Genomic DNA, 26,722 nt, shown 5'->3' with positions numbered 1-26,722 from the left:
TTTCTTTCTTTCTTTCTTTCTTTCTTTCTTTCTTTCTTTCTTTCTTTCTTTTAAAGAAAGGCTAATGTGAAATTGGGACTGATAGTCGTAACTTTATTTTTTACAAACTAAACTTTGTCACTTATTAAGCAAACTCTATTTTTGTGATTTTTAGCAAACTACCTTTAGCATTCTTTCTGGTTGAAAATGACAATAAATGCGCAGAAATTTTATTTTTGTTTCAGTATGTGGCCATTTCTAACATCTCTTCCATCTTACAAGAACATCTAAGTTATTTAAAGAAAAAATAGTAAATTTCAGTTGTAATAGCCACTGGGGAGAAATCTTAAAGTTCTCTTAGATCTAAAATTATATACTTTTTATTTTCATAATTAAAATTACATACTTCTTGTCATTTGAAATGTATCCTAATAACAGAAAATCTTTAGGGGCACCTGGGTTACTCAGTCAGTTAAACATCTGACTCTGGGTTTTGGCTCGGGTCATGATCTCATGGTTCCTGGGATCGAGCCCTGTGTCGGTCTCTGTGCTGACAGCACAGAGCCTGAGCCTGCTTGGGATTCTTTCCCTCCCTTTCTACCCCTCCCCTGCTCATGCGTGCACACACACTGCCTCTTGCACTCTCTTTCTTTCTGTCTCTCAAAATAAATACACTTAAAAAAAAAATCTTTAAATAGAAAAGTGATCAGGACTCCTTTTCTGCATCACAGCATTGATAATCTGGGCTCCAGACTTACTACATGTGCCCATTATCATTAAATTAATCGTTTAGTATTTCCCGAATATGTAGTTTTTAATTCCACATGTTCTGTATGTACTGATAGGCAAATATACCACAGCTTTCAGGTTTCTGAAACAAACCATTCACAGTAAAGGCCAAATAATTTTTTATGAATGGAATGGAAGTAGAAGAAAAAAAGCAAAGGACAGACTGAGAATTAAGTGTGGTAGGTTGCTTTCCCTATAGGCTTCAGAAAGTATTTTTAAAAATTAGGAATTAGAGGCAAGGCTGTCTGCTGAGTAAAGCAGACAGCTTGACTGAAACTGTGGAGACCAGGTGAGAAAGATGTGAAATTCTTTGGCACTCAAAAGAAAGTGAAATGGAACAGAGAATGAAGAACTTCCAAATATTAGAAATCAAATATTTAATAAGCAAAATGAGCTTTTATTTTTGGGGACCTGGCTAAATGAGCTGTGTTTTATTCCCTACCTCATCCCTGTTTTGCCAATATTCTCTGCATGGAAAAAAAGTGAATTTAGAGTATAACAGCCTAAAGAGCCACCAGCAGCAGCATGAAGCAGCTTTCATCACGTAGGATACCAGTAGAAGGTGTTTGCTACCAATGTTTGTATCCTTTCTTTTTACTTTATGTGTTTATTCTGTTTTTTGATTCTATAGTATATGTATTAATGTAGCCACAGATTCACTTGTCGTGAAAGGATAAGATGTATTATGACCTGGCCAGATGACAGTGGCTCTTCGGAGTTTAGAGTCTGGGGCTTTTCCACATAGAGCTGATGAGATCGTAGGCTCTCCCTTATGGCCCAGACTTCCTTCTGTCATGTAAGCATTGTACCACCTGAAAAGCCCTGTTTCTACCCTACCAACGTTGAAGGCGCCTCGTCAGTAAATCCGTAGAAACAGATGCCTTCCAAGGTCCTAGTTTTTATATAATCGTAGCTCATTACAGTGGCAGGAGTGGCAGCAAGATTGTCAAATGCCTGGAAAGTCCTGCCGTCATACCTTGTAGCCTAGAAAATGTCACTGTTGTCTCGGCTTTTTTGACTGTTCTTCTATTACCTTTCTTTACATCACTTCCCTGAACGAGGGCAACTAAGACAGTAAGCAGGGATCGAGCAGAAAGATCAAGAGATCACAAATCAGGAAAACCGGGTCTGGGTCTTCATGGTACCTTTACCTCGCCAGCTCTATGAAAAAGGACAAGCTACTTAGCCTCTCTGAACCTTGGTGTATTTATCTGTGAGATGGAGATGATGAGCCCCTTCACAGACAGTAATTCTCTCACTGAAAGAACATGAGATTCTAAATAAACTGTGGATTATTATTCACATACCGTTATAATTCATCTATCACCGCCAGTGGCACAGCCTACTGGCCTTTCTTTGCTTCCCACTGCCATGTAAGCAGACAGAATGGAGCTTGTGCTGAGACAGTAGCATTCGGAAGGAGACGAAAGGGAAGGCGAAACACTAGAGCATGACTGAAATCAGTCTGACTCTATGAGTCAGACGGACATCTCCCAAAGATCAGCTCAAGCCCTGGTGACTGCCCGGCTTTGCTGTAGTGGGTCAGGGGGCCGAGTGGGTGGCCCAGGCAGAATTTGTTTTTTCTGGAGGCTTTCTGCTTGCCATATCCGCAGAGCCAGGAGCTCTGGGTGGTTCTGCAGTCAAGCAGGGTCGGTCTTGCTTGAGGAAGGAGTGGCCGACCGCGTGCAGGACCGTAGACGCGCTGTGGCGGTCAGTCTCAGGGAGAAACGCCCTGTGAGGATGAAAAATGAAGGCATCATTTGCCTTGGAAAGCCTTGCTTTATGCCGGGTTTTTCTTTTCGATTAGGATTTTGGCCAGGAAATGATGAAAAAAAGATTAAATTGCTCTGTAAACAGTAAGAACATTTGTAGACACTGTGAAGCCAGGCATAGTGTTGATTTTTAAACATCACTTGCGTGATCCAATCTTTGGAAATAAATATTCATTAGAAAATTACAGTTTATCTAAGATGCCTGCGGTATTTTGGAGCAAAACCTATGAATAAATATTAATGTCCTTTGTGTGTGTGTGTCACTAAAGCAACTTTGCAGCCCTCAAAATGTGAATTGCAGAGATTTGGAGGGTCGGCATTCTACACCTCTACACTTTGCAGCAGGCTACAATCGTGTGTCTGTTGTGGAGTACCTCCTACACCACGGGGCCGATGTCCACGCCAAAGACAAAGGGTAGGTGCTAGAATTGAGCCGTTTGGGACTTAAAAATTGTTAAAATGTGGTTGAAGTCTCAGATTCTTTTCCCTGTTAAAAAAGTCATGCATGCTTTTTTAAAACCTAAAGCATTAATAGAAACATACAGTATAGAAAACGAAAATTCCTGTCACCCCACCTTCTAGATAAAAATTTTGTTGTAATCCTCCAGACTTTAAAAGCAGTGGGAATGCTGCTGTGGGGGGTCGGGCTCGTTTTTAACATAAATGCGGATGCCATTCCATGCAGCCTGCTTTGTAATTTGCTCTTTCACCCAGAAATAGGTCTTGAATGGCTTTCCATATCTGTACTTAATTGTTCATCTCATCTTTTTAATGCCTATCATAGTATTTTCCTGCATTGTATGAATATGTTTATATAGTTTATAATTTATTGTGTGTCCTTTTTTTTGCTATTAAAAATGTATAATCTCTTTCCAAAAGAAGCCATCCATCCCAACGTCATTGCTATTAATAGACACATAATTTTATTTTTACCAACTCAGATATTCTGTATTTTTATGTTAGTTTACTAAATTATTTTAATTTATCTAGTCAGAGTTTAAAGCAGCCATGGCAGCTATTTAGTGATGCAAGAAGGAAGTTCTAACTGAAATGAGCTTCCATATTCTGAGTTAATTTCATATCATCTCAAAATAGAAATAAGCAAGCACTTTTCTGTGCAATTACATATCAGAGTACTGTAGAATTAAACCACACAATTTAGACTTTAATTAACCATTATGGATTTATCTTTTAAAAGGGATACATCAGACTTGAAGTTTTGTAGTCCACTGGAGAGCAACCAACATTTATTTCTACTGCCCATTGTAGTTAGCACTTAGTATTTTTAATGTTTATTTATTTTATTTTTTATTTTTGAGAGTGACAGAGTATGAGTGGGGGAGAGGGAGGGTAGAGATGGGGAGACACAGAATCCGAAGCAGGCCCCAGGCTCTGAGCTGTCAGCACAGAGCCCGATGCGGGGCTCGAACTCACCGAGAGATCATGACCTGAGCCAAAGTCAGACGCTTAACCAACCGAGCCACCCAGGTGCCCCAGCACTTAATATGTTTTATCTCAAAATATTAAAAACAAAAGTACTGATCTCTAAATAAAAAAAAACATTTGATACCTTGTTTTTGTTATATTTTAAGTGCAACTTAAGCTTATCCTTTCATTGCACCCTGTTTATAGGAACGGCTTTCTATCCTTTTAGAATGCCAGCTGCCTTCTAACCAGAGCTTGGAGTTGTCTCAGAATAGTTTGTTCATGAGCTGAGGTGGCTAGATTTCTCATGCAACTAGAGTTTATGGTTGGTGTCATTATTTTCCTCACCAAATACTACAGTTCCTGGATCACTTGGATTTTGACTTTTCATTGCTTAACATCTAAATATTAAATCTGTGCATTGAAGCCACTGCTGAATTATTAGTAATTCAGAAATAAAAACGATAGACAGAAGGTAGAACTTGACTGAGTAAATTAGTTAAATTTTTTTGTCTATTTTATAAGTAGGCATACCATTTTCATTAGGAAAACCCAAATGGAAGAAAATCTGAGTGGATGAAACCAGATTATTGGTTAAATATTCCTGAAATCACTTTGTAGTGTTGCTCTCCCTATCACCAGGATGAAACCTGAATTAAAAATATTGTGATGGAGGGGCGCCTGGGTGGCTCAGTCAGTTAAACATCCGACTCTTGATTTCCACTCAGGTCATGAATCTTGCAGTTTGTGGGTTTGAGCCCCATATCAGGCTCTCTGCTGGCAAGGTGGAGCCTGATTGGAATTCTGTCTCCCCGCCCCTCCCCTGCTTGCACTCTCTCTCTCAAAATAAATAAATAAACTTAAAAAAAATTTTTTTAATTAAAAATATTGTGATGGAACCTTTTCTCTGGGTCTGTCTGTATGTGTTCTAAGCATAGGATTGCTGTGAAATTTCTGTCCCATCACCAAGAGGCTAGGGGAAATCCTTGTGTTGAAAGGGGTGTTTTTGAAATTATTAATCCTTACTTGGAAATGGGTGACTGTATCTTCAAGACCCAGGGAGAATTCTTTCTTTTTAAGTGAGTGCTCATCATAGTCACTGCCAAAGAAGAATTAACATCATTTTTATTATAAGTATCATCTTAACACAAAGATCTGTTACATGTCTTAAAAATAATTTTCTTTTGTTTAGTGGCTTGGTACCCCTTCATAATGCTTGTTCATATGGACACTATGAGGTAGCGGAACTTTTAGTAAGGCATGGGGCTTCTGTCAATGTGGCGGACTTATGGAAGTTTACCCCTCTGCATGAAGCAGCAGCTAAAGGAAAATATGAAATCTGCAAGCTCCTTTTAAAAGTATGTAATTTTTAAAATTATAAAATATAAAGTAATTGCATTGGCTTTTCGGTTAGTATGGAAAATTACATCACAGTGAATTATTAAGTACAATAAGTGCTGTAGAGATTGCTTACATTTTCTATTTTAGGGGCGTGTTTGAGTGTGATAACATGATACTTGCATAGCTTTGAATAGTGTCTGAAGTATCTTTCTGAGCTGATCTGATGAGCTCATTTCATCACAACTCATCAAGGTAGGTCTTGGAAAGAGTTGCATTTGTTTGCATTGCTTATACTTGTGGTATTAATATCAGAAAACATGGTAGAAGGAGAAACAAGTTTTTCAATCAACTTTGATTTTTTTTCTTAGTAGCTGTATTATTATTAACAAACTCATTGCTCATTATCCAACATTAAACATACATGTCTTATAAAAACTTTGATATTAGATTTTTATTAAAATACAAAGTAATCTTTAAACAAAGTTATTCATATAAATTTGGGGGAAAGCAACGAGATAGTAGGAACTAATAGTTATATGAAACTAACATAATGTTGTGGATTAAAAGATGTGAGAAATGATCAGACATATATTTGTGTAGTTTTCTGTCTTTTTTTTTTAAAGCTTATGCTGGTTAAACATAAATAGAATTCTTGTCCCCACCACCTTTATGCCATTAAATATGTTTTTATGAGTCTTAAGGATAATAATGTATTTGATACTCATTTTTACCTTCACTAGGTGGTAAGAAATAACTTCCAGGAAAAACAAACAAACAAACAAAGAACTTCCAGGTCACTGTGAATTCACTGTCTAGTTTGGTTTATTCTGAATTTCTCCAGTGGGCTGGTAGCAGTCTGTCAGGCCCATAATAAAGGTCCTTGACTTTTATTCATTTCATGTTGTAGGTGTAGATGATTCAACTTTTAAAATCAAATCCATTGTTAACACATCTACACCTAATTTCACATGAGGTGTTAAGACTTAAAATGAAAACAGTAAAAAATTAGCAGACTTTGGTATTGATTGCATTTAGAATCAAGTACTTTTTCCACTGGTGTATCTTCCTCTTCTTACTTCCTTCCCATTATACACACTAAATATCTTTATGTCATTAAAATCTGGTCAAAAAGTAATATCCAGGCTGCTCTTAAAAGGAAAAGGGGTTTCCGGAGACAGCGTGGTGTCTGGGAAAGTATATGACATGACACAGAAAAGGTGCCCAGCCCCTTCCCCACTTCACTGTCACCACTGATCCTAAGACTTAGACTTTCCACTGAGAAGTAGCTACAAAGCTGATCCACCATATTGCTGAGCAGGGAATTTACAAAGAAAAGGCGGGTGTTGCCTCTGTTTTTCAAAATGCATACAGGATATAGATACCTTTCTTTGGGTGAATGAAGGTGAAGTTAAAAATTAAAAAGACCTTAAGAAAGGTACTATAGAAAATACAAACCCCATTTGGTTTTGTCTCGTTGTTGTTTTAGCATGGAGCAGACCCAACCAAAAAGAACAGAGATGGAAACACACCATTAGATTTGGTAAAAGAGGGAGACACGGACATCCAGGACCTGCTGAGGGGAGACGCCGCCTTACTGGACGCTGCCAAGAAAGGCTGCCTGGCGAGAGTGCAGAAGCTCTGCACGCCAGAGAATATCAACTGCAGGGACACCCAGGGCAGAAACTCCACCCCTCTGCACCTGGCGGGTGAGCGCCCCCAGCCCCCCTGAGGCTCACGGTGCTTGCTCGGATACCTGATACAGCTCACCAGAAGATGAGGGAGACGCTGGACAGAAATAGTAAAATGCTTTTGATTGGCTTCATTTTGTATGACGCCTTATCATAAAGGCTCTTAGTCACGTGAGAGTAGTATCAGCTGCTCAGATGAGCAAAAAGTATTAAAATCGTCACGTTTTTCAGCCCTTGTGATTTGTATACATAGATAGAAATATATAGTTCTTTAATCTGACATGTTCGCCTCTTCCACTCTAATAGCAGGCTACAATAACCTGGAGGTAGCTGAATATCTTCTGGAGCACGGAGCAGATGTTAATGCCCAAGACAAAGGTGGTTTAATTCCTCTTCATAACGCAGCATCCTATGGGGTGAGCATGCTACATTTCAAGTCTAGAAAACTTCACTGACATTTACTATTCTATCAAATGCATACTGTGCATGAAGTAAGTAGATACCTAACCAACAACATAATTTAGGACAATCTTAGTCTTCCTGTTCAGCGCGTTTCTAGCCTTCCCAGTTAAGCTTAACTACCTTTTTGGTCAAGGGCCGTGCTCTTTACAGCTCCCTGTTCTCCTCACATTGTCTAGCGCAGTAATAGGTGTGTAATGGCTGCTCATTTAATATTTATTGTTACAGATGATAGAGCTTTTAGAAACCGTAAGACCCAGGAGGCTTTTTATTTGCAGGCATAGAAATCATGCTTGCTTTTGTTTATCGTCTGCATCTTAAAAATATTCAGGTAAATGGTTCAGCTCTTGGTACATACGGTTTCGTAGAATTTGATTGACTAGCTAAAGCCCCGCAGTGAGAGCCCAGAGCCATTCTCCAAGCACTGGAACTGTAATCATCAGCTGAAAGAGGACGAGGAAGGGGAGTGTTTTGCAGTGTGTTGATGATGTCTGTTGAAACTGACTGCCTGGAAGTCACCCAGGCCCACTCAGGCCTGAATCACACAGGAATAATCCTGCAGGATGAATGTTCATGTGCTTATCTGTTCATTCACTAAGTCCCTATTTGATTATAAAAACCCACAGATGCCCGATCGTACATACCAGGGGTTCTCACAGCTGGAATCACTATTGCTGAGGACAGTTTCTGGATTTGCAAAAGCCTAACAAGCTATTAAGTAAAACCTAATCATTGTGATTTCCATATTCTCTTACTGTCTTTCCCCCTTGCCCTCCATAAGGAATGTCCTCATCTTCTCATATCCCCTCTGCAAAAATCTGTATTTGAGAGAGATGACAGTCTGAGTGGGAATACTCTTAAGAAAAGCAAACAGTCTAGTTGGAGTTGGACAAACAGGAAAGAAAATTATACTTCCAAATGTCACATAAATTCATCAAAAGTTACCATATTTACTGCATGTATTATTATACTGAAATCCTCTTGGAACTGCAGTAATCTGTGCAAAGATGATTATCTTAATGACATTTATTAGAATTTTAACCTTCCTTCATATAAGATGCCCAGTTTCACTGCACAGCATATGTTTCTCCTGAAGACCAGACACGCTAAATATTTACCGCTACCATCTGCTTACACAGTTATGTAGAATTTCTTTACCTCTGTGTTAGAACTACAAATACGTATTGTTTGGAGATTAACGTTCACTTCTTAGCGTGATCCTTCTCTCCATACTGTGTTCCACTAATCTGTTTGATAAAGCTTCAGTTACGAGTTTATCAAACTGATGGGTCCAATAGAACTTAAAGCGGAGTCTTTGGAGTAAGAATGGGTGTGGCAGTAGAAGGAGTAATTGCCCCAACCTGGTAAAACTTACACGGTCAGTTGTATGTAGACTCTGTGGGTCTGTGTGCTTTTCAGTGTATTTTACACATTGTGGCTGTGGCTAAGCTCTGTCCCTTCAGTCTTCCACTGTCACAGTCTTCACAGCTGTCACAGAGAGCAAAGAACGTAAAACTTCCTTGAAAAGTCAAGTATTTTACCTTTTCTCTGATCGGAAAGGTGTTGAGATGTTACTTACACGTGTATCATGTGGTGACTAGCGCGAGGAGAGAATCAAACTGTCTCGTGATCTGTCTTGTGGTTAACGAGTAGTGCGGTGTGCAGGTCAGTCTTGTCTTCTTTCACGTTCCCTCGAAGCATCTTCCATCAGCTGAGGGAAGGTGTAATGCAATCAGGGCCCAGACCAGAGGCCCCCTGTGCCATTTCATGAACTTACTTCACCGTCATCCATCTGCTCTCTCCTTCTAACTCCGTGGGAGACAAATAGTGGACATTTTTGTGTTTCATTCTTTCATCTCGTGTTATCCTGTGTGTTACCACATCCCTGCTGCCAAGCTCTGTGTAAATGAAGGTAATTTTTCAAAGTAAAAATGAACAGAAAATCCTCCAGGCTGTGTAAAGAGCATGTGGGTAGAGGTTTTGGTCAACCTGGTTTGTCCCATCCTACTGAAGAATGTTAACAGGCTAGATAATGCGTTTATGGTAGGTATTTTTACCTCCTTGTGGAGGTGGAGTTTTTGAGTCATTAAAAGTCCTTCTGGTATTCAACTTACGAATTCACAAATCAAATATCTGTGAGTTCATGACTATGTGTTGTTATTCACTAAAAGCTTTACCTTGTGGTTTCTTGACCTTTCTTTTTTGCCAGGGTTTTGGCATGTACAACATGTCCCAGTAGCATCCCTTATGATCCACAGTGATTCCGGTTGGCAGTAGGTCAGATTATCCCCGCCACTGAGAATCTCTGCTCTACAAAATTATTTTATCTAATGCAATGTGTATACCGTATAATCTATTGTTAATAACCATATCAAATCAGTATTTATCTCAATCTCAATTAGTACATTTAAAACGAGGACCAATGTTAAACACAATCTAAAAATTTTCAAAGCTACCCTGTCTTTTAACTAAAAGGTAGATAGAATTATATTTTTATTATCTATGGGTATACAAATCTGTTATCTTTCAAAAGTCCCTTTTTATTCATGTTACAATGAGCCTTGGCTGGATATTTTAATGAAATCGTAGGGCTCTGGTCCACATTAAAGTGGCAAAACACTAGTTATATTGTCTTCATCCCAGTGATGCCTGAGCTGTCCTGGCTGTGTGCCCTGCCTGCCCTGCCCTGAAATAACAGTTTTGTGGAGATTTTTGCGGTACTTCCTATGAAATAGAAACTTCTAAGTTAAAAATAAAGCTATTTCGCAGAGTAGTTTGGGGTATAGTGTTACCCAGTAATCCCTGCTGACATGGCTTCTCCCTGATACTATACACTTTGCCATTTTCAGCTCTTCAAGAAATGACTCTTGAGTTTTAGTCCAGCAAGACCTTGCAGGCAGCTGTGTGTAATGGAAGGACCTGAACTCAGGATCTAAACATCTGGGATCTAGTCTTTAGGCTTTGACTCAGTAACCCAGTCATCTTCAGGAAGTGCCTTAATCTTTCTGATCTTCAGTTTTCCCATTAGTAGAACTCAGACGCTGAAATCTTCTTTACAGGGTTGTTGTGATAATTAGATGAGACCTTGCATGTGGAAAGTGCATTCTCTAGCCTAAGGCAGTACAAAATCTGGGATAATAACTATTATTATAAGATAAGTCACTCCCCACAGCCATCCTACTGGTTAGAATAAGGGCTGTATGTCACTTTTATGCTGCACAGCCCTAGGAGTAATGTGTGTGCTTGACCAGCTCAGTATCCGCATGAAATAGACGCAGACTAACTGGCTTCAGTAGGAGATAATGACTGGTAGCCTGGGGATAAAATAATCATGTGAGGTGTCTGTGAAATTACATAAAGCTACTTAAGCTGTTATTTATTGGTAATTATTCTTTGACTTGTATTTTACCTTTTTTCCTCTAGAGAGCTCAGACTGCTGTCTGTATATCTTTAACCATTTTATACAGAAAGAACTTTGCCACCTCGGTTTTTCTAAACAGAGAAACACATAGTTTAAGAAGTTTAAATAAAAGGTGTAGATTTCATGAGAGTTTCTATTAGTGGTAATATACATTATCTTGTTTAGTGTTTTGTATTATAATGCCTTATATTTTTAATATACATTTACACGAGACAGTTCATTTTTCTATTAACAAATGTAAGACCTCAATATTTATTTACCGTGAAGCATGTGATTTTCTATTATCTCATAAATCAACTTGCTGACTTTTTCATTTTTCAGTGCTTTGTCCAAAGTGTATAATATTGGGTGGATTTCATGACATTCATACAATTAAATGGTTCTAACTGGAGCCCAAGTATGTTTCTCTTCTCCCTACTTTCCACCTTTCTAAAATTAAATTAAGGCCCTCACAGTATTTACATAGTATCTGTCATTTAAAGCATTCTGCATTTCAGCTGGATTCTGAAGCTATGTTTAATTGGCTCTTTCTTCTGGAAACATTCCAGCAGAGTTCAGTTCCTTTTCTAGACCTTCTAGTTCAGTACATTGTTCTTATAAATGGTATAGAACTAAGCTGCAGCTTATTTATTGCATTTGTCAGCCTTAAATTTTCAGTTACTATTTTTGTCCCAGTGGTGTAGCTATTTAGAAGACTTAAGAATTGTGTTTTTCATCTACTTTGGTAGTAATATACTCCTTCCTGTTTATTGCCCTTTCACATGTCTGTCAGCAAATTTAACAAGCATGCAATTGGTTTCTCCAAGCATAAACTACATATTCAATATAAAGAAAGTTGAATAATAAATACCATATACTTGTATACAATTCATTTTACACACACACGTAGTTTTCCTGGGACTATCTAATTTTGGAAGCCTGTGCGAATTAGTCTACCGAATTATATCACCCTGCCAGTACACATGGGAGTAGAATAAAATGAATCATCAGAGGCATTGTTTGAATGCCGTATAACCTTACTGGAGAGAAGCTTGAAGTTATTCCATGATTTGGGTTAACTGAACAAAAAGCTATATCTTTTCAACATACGTCCTTTGAATAAGGGAGATACGTTTTGGGGGGTTTTTGTTTTGTTTTGTTTTAAACTTTTTTTTTTAATTTTTAAATATTTATTATTTTTGAGAGAAAGAGAGACAGAGAAACAGAGCACGAGCAGGGGAGGGGCAGAGAGAGAGGGAGACACAGAATCTGAAGCAGGCTCCAGGCTCTGATCTGTCAACACAGAGCCCGATGCAGGGCTCGAACTCACGAACCATGAGATCATGACCTGAGCTGAAGTCGGATGCTCAACCAACTGAGCCACCTAGGTGCCCCATTGTTTTGTTTTGTTTTGTTTTGTTTTGTTTTAAGTAATTTGGATAATACCACAGTTGGTACCTATTTTTATCTTTTGTGTTAGAGTCAGTTTTATAATGATGATGTATCATTCCTAATCCCAAAAGGATCACAAAACATAGCTTGTTCTCAGACGCCCTAGTGTCATGATGTTCCTTTACTCCTATTTTGTTTCTTGTACTCTCAGAGCAAATGCAAGAGTGTCCTTAGAAGTTATTTGGTCTGGGGCACCTGGGTGGCTCAGTCAGTTAAGTGTCCGACTTCAGCTCATGTCATGATCTCACGGTTCAGGAGTTCGAGCCCCGTGTCGGGCTCTATGCTGACAGCTCGGAGCCTGGAGCCTGCTTCAGATTCTGTGCCTCCCTCTTTGTCTTCCCCTCCCCTGCTCACGCTGTCTCTCTCTCAAAAATAAACATTAAAAAAAATGTTTTAATAAAAATGTTATTTCATTCGTATTTTCCTAATAAATTTTCTTCTCTTTATTTTCTGAAACTATTTTCCTGAAATAATAAGTACTTGTATTATCTTTAAAAAGCTTTAATATTACCTCAGAAAAAGTGTCTGTTCTTTTTGAGGTGTGTCTTCAAGAGAGCAAAAGGCTGTCATGTAGAAAATATGAAGAAGGGTGGCCTAAATCTCATCTTGGGATATTTCTGTTTCTACCTTCCCCATCTCTTCTCATTCTCACAAAAGTTTCTGATAATTGAATATACTGTGGCATGAGTCAGAATTTTAGTCTCAACAGATAATGTGCTTCTGAGTTAATTATTAAAAGTGATCAAGTTATGCCAGGAAATGTATCCATAAAGAACACAAATGTGCCAATTGCACAGAATTATAGAATATTGGAGTTGAAATGGATTTCAAAAATGCATTCATTAGTGGTAGGTAACCAAACTAAGCATCCCTAAATATGTTTATAAGAATAAGGTTATTTTTATTATTCTTAAAGCCCAATCATTGAATCAATGTTACTGTTGCATAATTGCTTATCTGAAGCTTATTTTATGAGGACTTTTGGGAAGAAACAAACTTTATGCTATGTAGAACTTAACTATTTGAGAGAAGCTGCTCTCCTTGAAACCTTCTCCTACGTTGCCTTGCACAGTCCTGCCTCTTTATAGTTCTTTCGTTCTCAGTGCCTCTTTTGTCTCCTCTGGGGACCCTTCGCCCACTCTCCTTTCCCCAAATATTGTTCTCTCAAGGCTTTATCCCCCTTGAAACCATCTTTCTGAATTCCTTTTCTTAGTGAGTTCATTTATCACCTGGCTGCAGCTATCAGCTAGACATTCTGTTTTGCAGACCTCCCCGGGGCCCCTACCCCCAGGGCCAGGCGCATAGTAGGTGTTCACCAATGTGTGCTTGTTGGGGGAGGTGGTGGGAGAGCGTTAAGTGAGTGAATAAACAGACCCTTATCTGTGCTCTAGCCATTTGTGTCAGGCCATTTACGGAACATCATTACTTTGATATTTTACCTCAAAAACTACTTACCCCAAGTGAACTTTAACTTTCTTACAGTTTCATTCCCACTTAAACTGCTCAGTTTCTGTTAACAGTTCCAATTCTGTTTTTTAAATCTTCTAGACAAATTTTGCAAAAAGAGAGGTAGTCATCTTTGACTTGTCTCTCACTTTCTTTCTCTGTAGTTAATGTCTTTCTAAAACCCAGTAGCTTTTCCTTCACAATTTCTCAAATGTAGCTCTTCTTTTCTATTCTTCCTCTGTCACAGTTCGGCATCTGAGCACCTCACGCCGTTTGTCAGTTAACGCGTCTGCTGCTGACATTTCCCCCACCCTCGAGTCATTTTGGACATGACAGACTAAGTTTTGTAAAAAGTCATTTTGTTATGTTACATTACCTTTCCCAACGGCTGAAGAGAGAACACGGAGAATCGTTGAGACGCGTATTTCAATAAATAGATCAGATTGCAGTGGCTAGAAGGGAAATAGGAACATAAAAGAAGCAAGTAAGAACACTTGTTTGAAAGGTTTGACAGACAGACTAGACCTTTAGTAGGAGGCGTGGAGTCAGGTAATAGTTGCATTTCGTGTGTTCGTTTTTAAGATAGACCTGACCGTGTTGAAAGGCTGAATAAAAAATGTTAAAAGCCCCTGTGAAGAGTTACCAGGTAAAGGAGTGATTGCAGAATTGAGCTTCTGTGGGTGAGAAAAGACGGGAGTCCAAAATGCAGGAGTGGGCTAAGTAGGACTTTTTTAATGGAAGAAACTTCTATGAAGGATGAGAATAGAGATGCAGAGGGAATGAAATGTTAAATAAAACGAGCGTACCTGATGGAGCTTCACCAATCTCATTCTTCACTCTTCACATCCTTTGTTTTTCCTCAGCATGTGGACATAGCGGCATTGCTGATAAAATACAACACGTGTGTAAATGCAACAGACAAGTGGGCGTTTACTCCTCTTCATGAAGCAGCCCAGAAAGGAAGGACACAGTTATGTGCCCTACTCCTAGCACATGGTGCAGATCCAACTATGAAGAACCAGGAAGGCCAGACACCTTTGGATCTGGCGACGGTGAGTCTTCATTCTGAGTTATTTAGTATTGCTTCAAATTTATACTTTCGGGGCGCCTGGGTGGCTCAGTCAGTTAACCGTCCAGCTTCAGCTCAGGTCACTATCTCACGGTTTGTGGGTTCGAGCCCCGTGTTGGCCTCTTTGCCGACGGCACAGAGCCTGGAGCCTGCTTCGGATTCTGTGTCGCCCCGTCTCTCTGCCCCCTGCCCTGCTCGCACTCTGTCTACTCTCTCTCTCTCAAAATTAAATAAACGTTAAAAAAATTTTTTTTGATTAAAAAAAAACTAAATTTATACTTTCAGAGATGACTTTAAGTTACAGAGCTGGGGCGCCTGGGTGGCTCAGTCAGTTAAGCATCCAACTCTTGATTTCAGCTCAGGCCATGATCTCAGGGTCATGAGATCAATCCCCACGGAGGGCTCTGCACTGACAATGCAGACAGAGCCTGCTTGGGATTCTCTCTCCCTTTCTCTCTGCCCCTCCCCCGTGCGTGCTGTCCTCTCTCTAAATAAATAAATAAATGAATACTTTTAAAAAATTTGCAGCAGCAGGTTTACCTTAGTGGTGCATATTTCACTTAGAATAAGAACAAATTTCCTTCCTTCTGAATTTTTTTAATGTGTATTTTTTATATAATTCAGAACTCTATTAAGGCAAGCTAAGCAGTACACTAACTTAATTCTTTTTGCCATGCCTAACAGGGAGGGAAAACAATCCTAGAAGAACATACCGTATATCCTCAGAGAATTGCACTAGTAAAATATCTTCTACCTTTTACATTTGGCATATTGTTCAGGAACAACTAATGTTCATGATCATTTACCTGAGACTATGAAAGAGTCCAAGAAAAATTACCCTCTAGGCAGTATTTTTCCGAAGATGGAAAAGTAAATTAATATGCACAATAATTTATAATTTTTTAACCTGAAGTACTTTTCCAAGCCACATCCTGTTTCATACATCTATTGCTGAGTAACAGACACTTCAAAACACTTAGTAGCTTAACCAAAACCGAGTGAGTGGCATAAAACGGTGATTTATTATTCCTCACGGTTCCGTGGGTCGGTGGCTCAGCGAGGCAGTGACACGTGCACCTGCCTTCAGCCAGGACCTCGGCTGAGCTGCGGGGTCTGGGGCGGCCGTTCATCCTACAGGGCCTCTCTCCACGGAGCGTCTCCTGAGTCAGTAGTCCAACCTGACCTTTTTTTACAGCATGGAGACACCTTCTAGGAGAGAAGTCGAAGCTGCCATTTCTGTTAAAGCCTGACTAAAAGCCTCAGACATTACTCCCTCTATGTTCTCTTGGTCACAAAAACCCGCGGGGCAACCCAGATTTAATGGAAGGGAAATAGATGCCATCTCTTGATGGGAAGAGCGGCACGCGCGTACACGGAGGAGGGAATTAATGGCTTTCTGTTTTTGGAGGCTCCTACGTAGTCTCACAGCAGTTGTGCCTAACTGTGAAGTTAACAGATAAGCTGGCCAAATTAAAGTGGCATCCTTGTAAAATGTCTCCAGATTAAAGAGGGGCCCCCAGGTGGCTCAGTCAGTGAAGCATCCGACCTCAGCTCAGGTCATGATCTCACAATTCGTGGGTAAGAGCCCCGCATTGGGCTCTGTGCTGAGAGCTCAGAGCCTGCTTGGAATTTTCCCTCACCCTCTCTCTGCCCCTCCCCCACTCATGCTCTGTCTCTCTCAAAAATAAACAAACATTAAAAAAAAAGTCTCCAGATTTTAATTATACGTTAAATTATTAAGTGTGCACTAAATAATGCACAATGAATAAAAATCATCGTTATTTAAACAGTATACAAAACCATAGTGTAAGTATAGAAACTCCTTCTAAAGAAAAGATTGAGAATTAACACTCTGCAACAGGTTCTTTTTTTAAAAAAAATGTTTTTAAGGTTTATTTATTTTTTGAGAGAGAGGGAGACAGAGTGCAAGGGGAGGGGAAGGGGCAGAGAGAAAGGGAGACACAGAATCCGAAGCAGGCTCCAGGCTCTGAGCTGTCAGCACAGAGCCCGACGTGGGGCTCAAACCCACAAACAGTGAGATCATGACCTGAGCCGAAGTCGGATGCTCAACTGACTGAGCCACTCAGGAGCCCCCAGCGGGTACTTTTTTAAATGAGAGATGAGGGGCATCTGGGTGGCTCAGTTGGTTAAGCATCCAACTCAGCGTTTCAGCTCAGGTCATGAAATCAAACCCTCAGTCGGGCTCTGCGCTGACAGCATAGAGCCTGCTTAAGATTCTCTCTCCCCCTGTCTCTCTGTCCCTCCACTGCTCACCTGTGCATGCTCGCTCGCTCTCTCTCTCTCTCTCTCAAAAAAAAAAAAAAAAAAAAGATGAACTTCTCCTTTAAATACATGTGTGATTGTGTGATCAGTATGAACAGCTGTATGCACATGTAGTGTTAAAAAACATTCCAGAAATCAACATAGTCTACATTCTACACTCTTAGACTTTTTTTCATAGTTAACTCTCGTATATGTGGATGTGTGTGTAGCGAGAACATTTAAGATCTCTTCTCAGCATATTTCAAGCATATAATACAGTATTATTAACTGAAGTCAAGTTGTACATCAGATCTTCAAAAGATGAAATATTTTTTAAAAAATTATATAGGGATTCCAGGTCTACCTGTAGAAACTGCTGGGACTTAAATATGGAGAACAAACTGAGGGTTACTGGAGGGGTTGTGGGAGGGAGGATGGGCTAAGTGGGTAAGAGGCACTAAGGAATCTACTCCTGAAATCATTGTTGCCCTATATGCTAAGTAATTTGGGTGTAAATTTTAAAAAAGAAAAAAGAAAATTAAAAAAAAAGAAAAGAAAAGAAACTGCTGGGACTTTTTGGAGCCGGGGGCTGGAAGCAAATGATCAAAAACCAATAGGCAATAATGAGGCACTTGCCGAAGACTAATTTCAGAATGCATTTTGTCCTTAGTGAAAAACTTACTGTTTTAAAATATAGTATTTTTGTGTGTGTGTGTTTTTGTTTTTGTTTTTGTTTTTGTTTTTGTTGTTTTTTTTGTATTACTCTTTTTAGGCAGACGACATCAGAGCTTTGCTGATAGATGCCATGCCCCCGGAGGCCTTACCTACCTGTTTTAAACCTCAGGCCACCGTAGTGAGTGCCTCTCTGATCTCACCAGCATCCACCCCCTCCTGCCTGTCTGCTGCCAGCAGCATCGATAACCTCACTGGCCCTTTAGCGGAACTGGCCGTAGGAGGAGCGGCCAACACAGGGGATGGAGCAGCGGGTGCAGAAAGGAAGGAGGGAGAAGGCGAGTATACTTGTGAACGCGTATTTGGTTTTGGGCTTTTTAAATGAATAGATTTCACTTACCTCTCTTAGTAAGTATTGAACACCTATCTTAAAGACATCCTGTCTGTGAGTCTTCATATACACACCAGTTTATCAGAACTGTCTTCATAGACTAAATCTTTCGACATCAATCTTGTTCTTACTTACATATATTCCAGTATACCCACTTTTAGCCATAATATTTCATTTAACTACTGGTGAGTCTTATTATTGAAATTATATAAAAAAAAAAACAAACCTGAAAGATGTTTAAGGAGTGGAAACTGAAACAATAACTGGTAAATTTGATTTTTAATTCCAGCTATTAAATATTTCACTAAAAGCATTAGATTATAATATTACAATTAATATAAATGCTACTGATAAGATAAATTCTTCTTTTACTTCTCTGCCAAATTCAGAGATAACCTGAAGTGTCTGAATTAAATTTATGTATTCTGGATTATTTTTACGCTGTATAAAATCATCTGCACACCCAAGGGTATCAGAGTCATGGCTTTGAATAAATACTGTAACTTCCTTTAGATTGATCAACTGCTTTCTGAAAACTTCAATGTGTTTCTTTTAGTTGCGGGTCTTGACATGAATATCAGCCAATTCCTGAAAAGCCTTGGTCTTGAACACCTTCGGGACATCTTTGAAACAGAACAGGTAAGCTCTCATATGTAGCTGAGTCTTTTTTATTAAAAAGTAATAGCTATTAATTGCTATCCTTTGTTTCTTTTTTACTTCTTAATCACTTAGTCAATACGTTAAAACTCATCAAACTTCTAAAGAAGCCAGGGGAACCCAGTGTTTTATTATTCTCCCCAAAATTGTCTAATAGATGGTGGGAGTTATTAACTGTTATTTTGTTATAAGCCGTTTGACTCTATATGTTTTATTACATGTCAAAACTTAGGCCATGAAACCACCTCGGAAGAGTGTTTTCAAAATCTTCTTTCATTATTTTGTTTCCAAAAAGTGTTGTTCCTTATTCATCTCGATATGTTACTGTTGTGACTTGACTCCACTTAAAACCAATGACAAATTTTACATTAGCAAAATCTTCCCAAAGCACTTATCTGTTAAATTTGGAAAGCAAAATAATTCTTAGATAAGTGTACCTTTTTAAAATTGCCTCTTTATGAAATTTCTGTTGTCCAGTTGAGTCCAAAATAATGTTGAACCTAAACTTGGCCACACATTCATAGACCTGTCCTATTTTCACGTACATCTTACATGTATATGAAGGTCTTAATATGAGGTCATCATTAGGGTATTTATGAATTAAGACCCTTCTGTTTGTCATTCTGCTTTTATACAGGATAATGAGTTTTTAACTTATCAATGATTTTATTACCAGGATCAGTGTTAAATATTGAATAATAATAAGTTCCTGAGTTTAAATTGACTGTTAGTTGCTACTGTATGTAGAATCTTAAAATGGGAAAGGTGTTTAGAGATCATTAAGTCACTTTCCCAGATCCTACATAGGAATTACTCTTTTAACGTCCATGTGGGAAGATGATTTATTACACTTTGGGGAAGTGTAATAAAACGCTTGTAATTTAAAGTGTGCCCAAATCTGCCCCTGTGTATATAATCCATTAATTTTATGTTTACATTTACCTTGTTTTGCACAGAAATCTAATTTCTAGTCTACTTAACGTATTAGTTTCATAGGGCTGTTACAGGAAATTACCTCAAACTTGGTGGCTTAAACAACAGAAACTTATTCCCTGGCAATTCTGGAAGCCTGAAGTTCAAAGTCAAGTCGTTTTTTGTTTTTTGGTTTTTGTTTTTTAATATTTATTTTTGAGAGAGAGAGAGAGAGACGGGCGGGGAGGGGCATACACACACACACACACACACGCACACACACACACACACACACAGAATCTGAAGCAGGCTCCAGGCTCCGAGCTGCCAGCACAGAGTCTGATGCGGGGCTTGAACTCACGAACCGTGAGATCATGACCTGAGCCAAAGTCGGACGCTTAACCGACTGAGCCACCCAGGTGTCCCCAAAATCAAGTTTTTGACAGGTCTGCACTCCCATGCCTCTGCCAGCTTCCGGGCCCCTTTGGCTTATGGCTGCTTTTCTGCAGTGCTTCCATGGGCACCCTGCCTTCTCTGTCAGCCTCCTCCTGTGTATCTTTCAGAAGTACGCTTGCACTAGGTATAAGGCCTACCTATATAAAACTAGATGATCTCCTCATTTCAAGATTCTTAACTTAGTTACATATGCAAAGACCTAAAAAAAGGTTTCCAAATAGGTCCTTCATAAATTCTGGTAATCAAAACATGGAGAGCCGCCATTCAGCTCACCACAACATGTTATACAGCCTCTCATATATTTCTAAGACCTAATCAGCTTATCATGGACTTAACCCTTCCAGCCACCCACTCTACAAAGCTTCTCCTATTTTAGGATAACTATACGCTTTTTTTCCCCAGTTATTCTTTATATGTACATAGTTTCCAAATTCTTCACTAGCCTCTTTGCCCCATTCTGGGTTTTTCGTAGGCTTATAGTCAATTAGGAGTTCATTAAAAACACCATTTCTTTTTTTATAGCAGTTCTACTGTGAGGATGTTCTAATGTCTTGTCTTTTTTTTTTTTTTTAGCTTAACTTCTTTATAGTGTTTATTATGGTTCATCTTTTATGCTCTTATTGATCAAAACGGTTGAGTAGAAATAGCACTGGACTAACAGATCTTGGTTGTGATTATTTTTCTTATTAACTATGTAAATTGGGTAAGGCATTTAACGTATCACTCCCCTTAACTATAAAATAGAACACCTTCAAATGTCTAGACAGTTAAAATTCTCAGTCATGCTGTGCTTCTGTGCCAATTTTTAGAACATGCTTTAATGAAGCACCAGATGTGTCTTTGTCTAGTGGTGAGGACTTTATAAATTTTTTTTTAATGTTTATTTATTTTTGAGAGAGACAGAGACAGAATGCGAGTAGGTTAGGGGCAGAGAGAGAGGGAGACACAGAAGCAGAAGCAGGCTCCAGGCTCTGAGCTATCAGCACAGAGCCCGACGCGGGGCTCTAACCCAGGAGCTATGAGATCATGACCTGGGCCGAAGTCGGACCCTCAACTGACTGAGCCACCCAGGCGCCCCTAGTGGTGAGGACTTTATAAACTTCTGTAATTACTTTTCCTTTAGCTTCACCTACCATTGATTTACCCTCTGGTTTAAGATTTCTTCTGAGAATATTCTAAACAGTAAGAATGTCTTCCCCTTATTCCCTCCCTGAAGGTATGAAAGCTGTTTTAAAAGCATTATCTTCTGATAAAGCCAAAAGATATATCTTAATGTATCCCTTCTTCCCAGATCAGATCCACAATAACTGTGAAATTTTACACATCTTTGCTTAATAAACCGAAGACCCTAATTCACACAAATAACTCCAAATGACTATTTAAAAATGTTCAAAGGATTTCAGTTTCTACTCTTGCAGTTAGTTTGCACATAATCTTGTGTTTTATTTTTTTCTCTTTAACTTTATTCTCTCAGTAACTGATTTCCTATGTCATGGTTATCTCCTTATTGATCATAATACTTTAGTCTGTCCTTTTGACAGCTTATCCTGTTTGGTCCGTTGTATTGTCTTTTGTTCTGAGTAAATGGTTCCATCGATTTTCTTTTTGCCAGAATAATGTCTATATCTTTTTAATTAATATGTTGACTATTCCATTTAATGTATATTGCCCAGCACGGCGCCTTTCCCGCAGACAAATGATTTTACCTTTCTTTGTATTGAACTGTGTTCGTGTTCTGGCCCAGTCATCAAGCAATCAAATTAATTTTTACTTCCACCGCCAAGTGTTACTTGAGTAGCCTTTAGTTATAGAGTAATTCTGTAACCCTTTCTATAGTTTACCCATAGAATTTTCTCCCATTAACATTCTATATCAGGGTGTGAGTATGTGATTGATGATGGTCGAGATATTTGTGTAGGGAGGGAAGGAGTGGGTATAAACATTATATTCACTTAATTCTTATCTATTTCTCTTAATCCAGAGAGTTGTTCTGTTTCCTGAGATGTTTTGACACATAAGATCTCAGTGCCTCTGTTCCTGCTCAAGGATACTTCTCTGCCAATGGAGTGGGGAATGTAGTTCTTTTACTCCAGTATCAGGAAAACTGCCTTCAGAACATCACAGCCTCACCTCTTATCTTCACAATTATTCTCTCAGACGTCTCTTAACTAACTTGGCCTGTTTGAACACATATACTTTGCCAAGTAATACACACCCAGGTCTTTTATAGTTAATGAAATATAATACCAGTGTCACTTTCACCCTTCCTTTATAACGTAGCTTCCTGATTAGAACACTTTTTCTATGAGAAAGGCTGATTTGATTTACACTGCAATTCCTAAACAGAAATGCTATGACTTAGAAGACTTTTTGTGGACATATTTATGGGCAACCTACATATTTTCATGAAAAGTGATCATATAAATTTTTATTTCAAAATCGAAAGACCAAGGAATGGACTCAAGACAATGAATTGTGCACATGATTGTAAAGTTATTTCTGCTCTGACCTGTATCCTTTTAAGCCTAAGTAAAAGAAAGGGCTTTTTCATTAAAACTCTACTTTCTTTGTCCAATAAAACTACTTTGTCTCTCTCTACCCTAGAGAAGATGAACAGATATTAGAAACAAAAGGCAACCTGCCTAAAATGATGCTTGCTTTATATGCAAGATGATTGCATTGATACATGGATAATCCTTATTTTAAAGATTATAATTTGATTTTTTTAATTGAAGTATAATTGACCTATGGCATTTATTAGTTTCAGGAGTACATCATAGTGATTTGATATTTTTATACATGATAAAGTTATCCCCATGATAAGTCTAGTTTCATCTGTCACCATACAAAGTTATTACCATGTTATTGACTATATTCCTTATGCTGTACATTGCATCCCCATGACTTATGTATTTTATAACTGGAGGTTTGCACCTCTTAATCCCTTTCATCTGCTTGCCCAACTCCCCACCCCTACCTCCTCTGGTAACCAAGTTTCCTTCCGATGTCTGTGGGTCTGTTTCTGTTTTCTCTTTTAGATTCAACATATAAGTAAAATCATATATTTGTCTTCCTCTCTCTGACTTATTTCACTTAGCATAATACCCTCTAAGTCCATCCATGTTGTCGTGAATGGCAAGATTTCCTTCTTCTTTATGGCTGAGTAATATTGTGTATAAATACACCACACCTGTAGCCATTCATCTGTTAATGGACACTTGGGTTACTTCCATATCTTGGCTATTGTAAATAATGCTGCAGTGAACACAGGGGCTCATCTGTCTCTTTGAGTTGGTGTTTTTATTTTCTTTAGATAAATACCCAGAAGTAGAACTGCTGGATGATAGGGTAGTTCTATTTTTAATCTTTTGAGGATCCCCCATACGGCTTTCCACAGTGGCTGCACCAGTTTACATTCCCACCAACAGCAATTCCCTTTTCTCCACATCCTTGCCAACAGTTGTCATTTTTTTCCTTTTGATAGTAAGCTAGTCTGACAGGTTTGATCAATTTGATTTTAATGTGTGCTAGATATAAATAACTAGCGCAAGAAACTTGTGATTTCCTAGATATAATAAAGTTATTTTTGAAGTGAGTAAAAGATAATTTTCAAAAAATCTATTTCTAATAGTATAAAAGCCCTAAATCTTGGACCAACATATCTAAAACCCATCTAACCTGCCTTATATTAGATATTTACATTTCTTTTATTGATAGGATAATCTCAGATTCACCAATTTTCAGACTTTTGGGATAATCTCTACTCCTATTCCTTTTTTTTTTTTTTTCGTTAACCATTTCTCTTTACCAGGCCCTGTCATCTCTTTTTGAAATTTTTCTCTGATCCCTCCCTTCCGCTCCACTCCATCTTGACCTTGTTCACACAGTCCCTTTCCCTTCCAAACCCTGCAGAATGCTACCATCCTCCTCGTCAAATACAACTTTGATTGTGTTGTCTGCTGAAACGGCTCCCTAGGAGCTTTTGGATACTGTCTTGACTTGATCTAAAAAGCCCATTAAGATCTATTCCTAGCCTGCTGCTCTATCCATCCCTTCTTTTTTCCTGTGTGTATGTTATATGCTCACCCTCTTGGACTCCAGTGCTGAGAATCTCCCAAATGTTCTGTATTCTCTTACTTGTTTTTCCTTTTCCGTACGCTGTTCCCTTTGTCTTAAATACCCTTCCCTTCTTCCGACTGATTAGCTCTTGCTTCTTAGCCAAGCTGTTACCTTCTAAGAACCTTTCCTGACCACCTTCCTGTTCCTTCCATCTTTTCCAGCCCTACCTACAGCCTTGATCAAGTAAGAACCTTCCATAGAGTTCCCATAGGATTCCTCCAAAACATTTACCAACCTGTACGGTATTTTAGTGTTTACTTCTCTTCTCCTTGGTAGAGGACATAGCATGAACTTTTGTGGTACTGCCTTGTTTGTTTACTTGCCCCAGTCCTTTACTACCAATTTGGGACAGTTATTTACCTTTCTGAGCTATAATGGGAAGTTTTAGAATTAAATGCTTAGTTACTTTTTAAGGAAATACCTAGCATATAGAAGGTATTCATTAAATATGTATGAATGAGTGAACAAATGAACAGTAATCTGAATTCCTTAGCTTTATCGTTTCAGGTTTTCCAGTGGCCACTGCCTGATAAGTATGGGGACAAATTGGGTATCATGTAAACCCAAGCAACTAAATGTTATTTTAGCTTTCCAGTCAGCCCTTTGAAGAAATATAGGCAAGGGAAAGACCGATACAATCCATCTCTGCTCTTGCGTGTACTGTTTTTATGACTTCTTTGGGCCTCAGTTTCCTTATGAGTATATCAGTAGTACTTCCTGGGTGATTGGGAGGAGGAATTGAGCTATTTATTTTATGGATGGAGCTATATAATCAACAAATATATTAAACATTCTCCATTTCTTTTCTAGAACCTCATAGAGAGCACTCTATGCTTTGCTGACCTGGTTTCTGCTTCCAGATATACATAATATGTAGCTATTCAGAAAAGCTTAAGGTTTCTTTGGATTGAAGCTACCACATCGATTGAGATCCTGTTTGTACATCAACTTTATCTGAACCAAAGTTTAGAAGGAAAAACTGAGACGTCAGTAATGTAGTCAACCTTGTGCGTGGCTTCCAATGCGTATTAAATTACATGTAGCTAAAAATGTACAGGCTCCTATTATGGTGTGAACTATTCTGTCTCCACGATGTATATTTCAAAACTGTTGCTTTTTAAAAGCTCTGCTCAAAATTTCCTTTTGGTGATTGGAAGCGAATTGCCCGTTTTGTACAATGGAGCAATCATTTCTCAAATGGCCACTTAAGAGCAATATAGTAATTATTTCCAGAGAATGAGTGGTATATGCTTGCTGCACTGAGATCAGACTCATTATAAATACTTCACTCTGACAATAAAAATCAGCAGAACTCCAGGCTGAATTTGTCAGGTTTTTTGTTTTGTTTTGTTTTTTTTTGTAATGTTATGTATAAGTAAAAAGGTAGAGAATGCTATAGATAGATAAAACACATCTCATTTCAGTTGGGAAAACGGTGTCTCTGAAAGGATTTCTCAGTTTTTCAAGGAAAGAGAAAATTAAAGGCTGATCTTGTAAAGTAGTATCTGCACTGTCAGAGGGCCAGCTTCTTCTGAGCCAGAAAATTGCATGTTCAGCCCCCTAGAAATGTGGTTGCCCACGATTTCATCCTGTGCATTCAGAATTCTGCCACTGGGTGGCGGTAGAGTCACAGTTAACTGTTCGTCCACAAAAGGAAATGGGTGATTTTGAGTCCTGATGGTAGCCAACTAATCATCTCCATTTGCAGGGATGAAGAACCAGAAATTTAAAACCACTGTGTTTTACAACAACAGAATGTTAGGCTTCAGGGACTGTTACATCTGGGAATTTAAAGAAAACTTGAAAACCATCTACTCTCTCTTTTCCAAATCAGAATTTTGTATACAGCTTCTACATAAAATGGTCTGTACTTGAACTAAACACTTCTCATCTGAATCTCACCACTTTCTAAGGCAGCCTTTTCCAGACTTGAATATTTCTTAGCACTGGGAAGTTCTTCTTCATCTTGATATAAATCCCACTTACCTAAAACTGCTTACTCCTTTTGCCACATTCTGTTTCATTGTGCTAATAAACCTCTCTCCCATTCCCCTACCATTCTTCTCTGCTACCTGCTGGATACTGGGACCTGGTATTTCCCTATTTTATGCTTCTGGTTGTTCTCTCTTATGTCTTGAAGAAAGCAAAAGGTGGTAGAATTAAATAATCAAAAGGAAATACAGCAGTGACCATTTTATATTTGTACAGCATTGTTTCTTCCATTTTAATTCACAGTCGGCTGGAAGCAGAGGGTTTTTCATGTGAGTAAAAAGCTGATAAAGGGCACATGGGGGCTCAGTTGGGTAAGCATCTGACTTTGGCTCAGGTCATGATCTCACGGTTCATGAGTTCAAGTCCCACATGGGATGAGCGCAAGCCCTGCTTTGGGTGAGCCCCACTTCTCCCTCTCCCTCTCCCACTCTCTCTCTCTCC

The 26,722-nt window shown here is 38.8% G+C and overlaps 1 protein-coding gene across 3 annotated transcripts in view; it reads left to right on the top strand.

The window, feature by feature from the left end:
- The window catches only part of TNKS (tankyrase), a 212,126-nt gene that overhangs the window by 165,538 nt on the left and 19,866 nt on the right, over positions 1–26,722 (top strand). For 2 of the 3 annotated variants that reach the window (XM_049632502.1, XM_049632503.1), the window contains 7 exons: positions 2,810–2,955; positions 5,158–5,323; positions 6,793–7,012; positions 7,301–7,410; positions 14,615–14,803; positions 17,855–18,092; positions 18,702–18,784. In XM_049632502.1, the coding sequence (XP_049488459.1) occupies positions 2,810–2,955; positions 5,158–5,323; positions 6,793–7,012; positions 7,301–7,410; positions 14,615–14,803; positions 17,855–18,092; positions 18,702–18,784 (1,152 nt within the window). Of the gene's footprint in view, positions 1–2,809; positions 2,956–5,157; positions 5,324–6,792; positions 7,013–7,300; positions 7,411–14,614; positions 14,804–17,854; positions 18,093–18,701; positions 18,785–25,099; positions 25,292–26,722 lie in introns of those variants that run through there. The other variant, XM_049632504.1, reaches the window with a different exon arrangement.

Source organism: Panthera uncia, chromosome B1 (assembly GCF_023721935.1).
Source record: "Panthera uncia isolate 11264 chromosome B1, Puncia_PCG_1.0, whole genome shotgun sequence".
NCBI lineage: Eukaryota > Metazoa > Chordata > Mammalia > Carnivora > Felidae > Panthera > Panthera uncia.
Note: the sequence above shows the minus strand (reverse complement) of the source record. Positions and strands in the feature narration are given on the sequence as shown.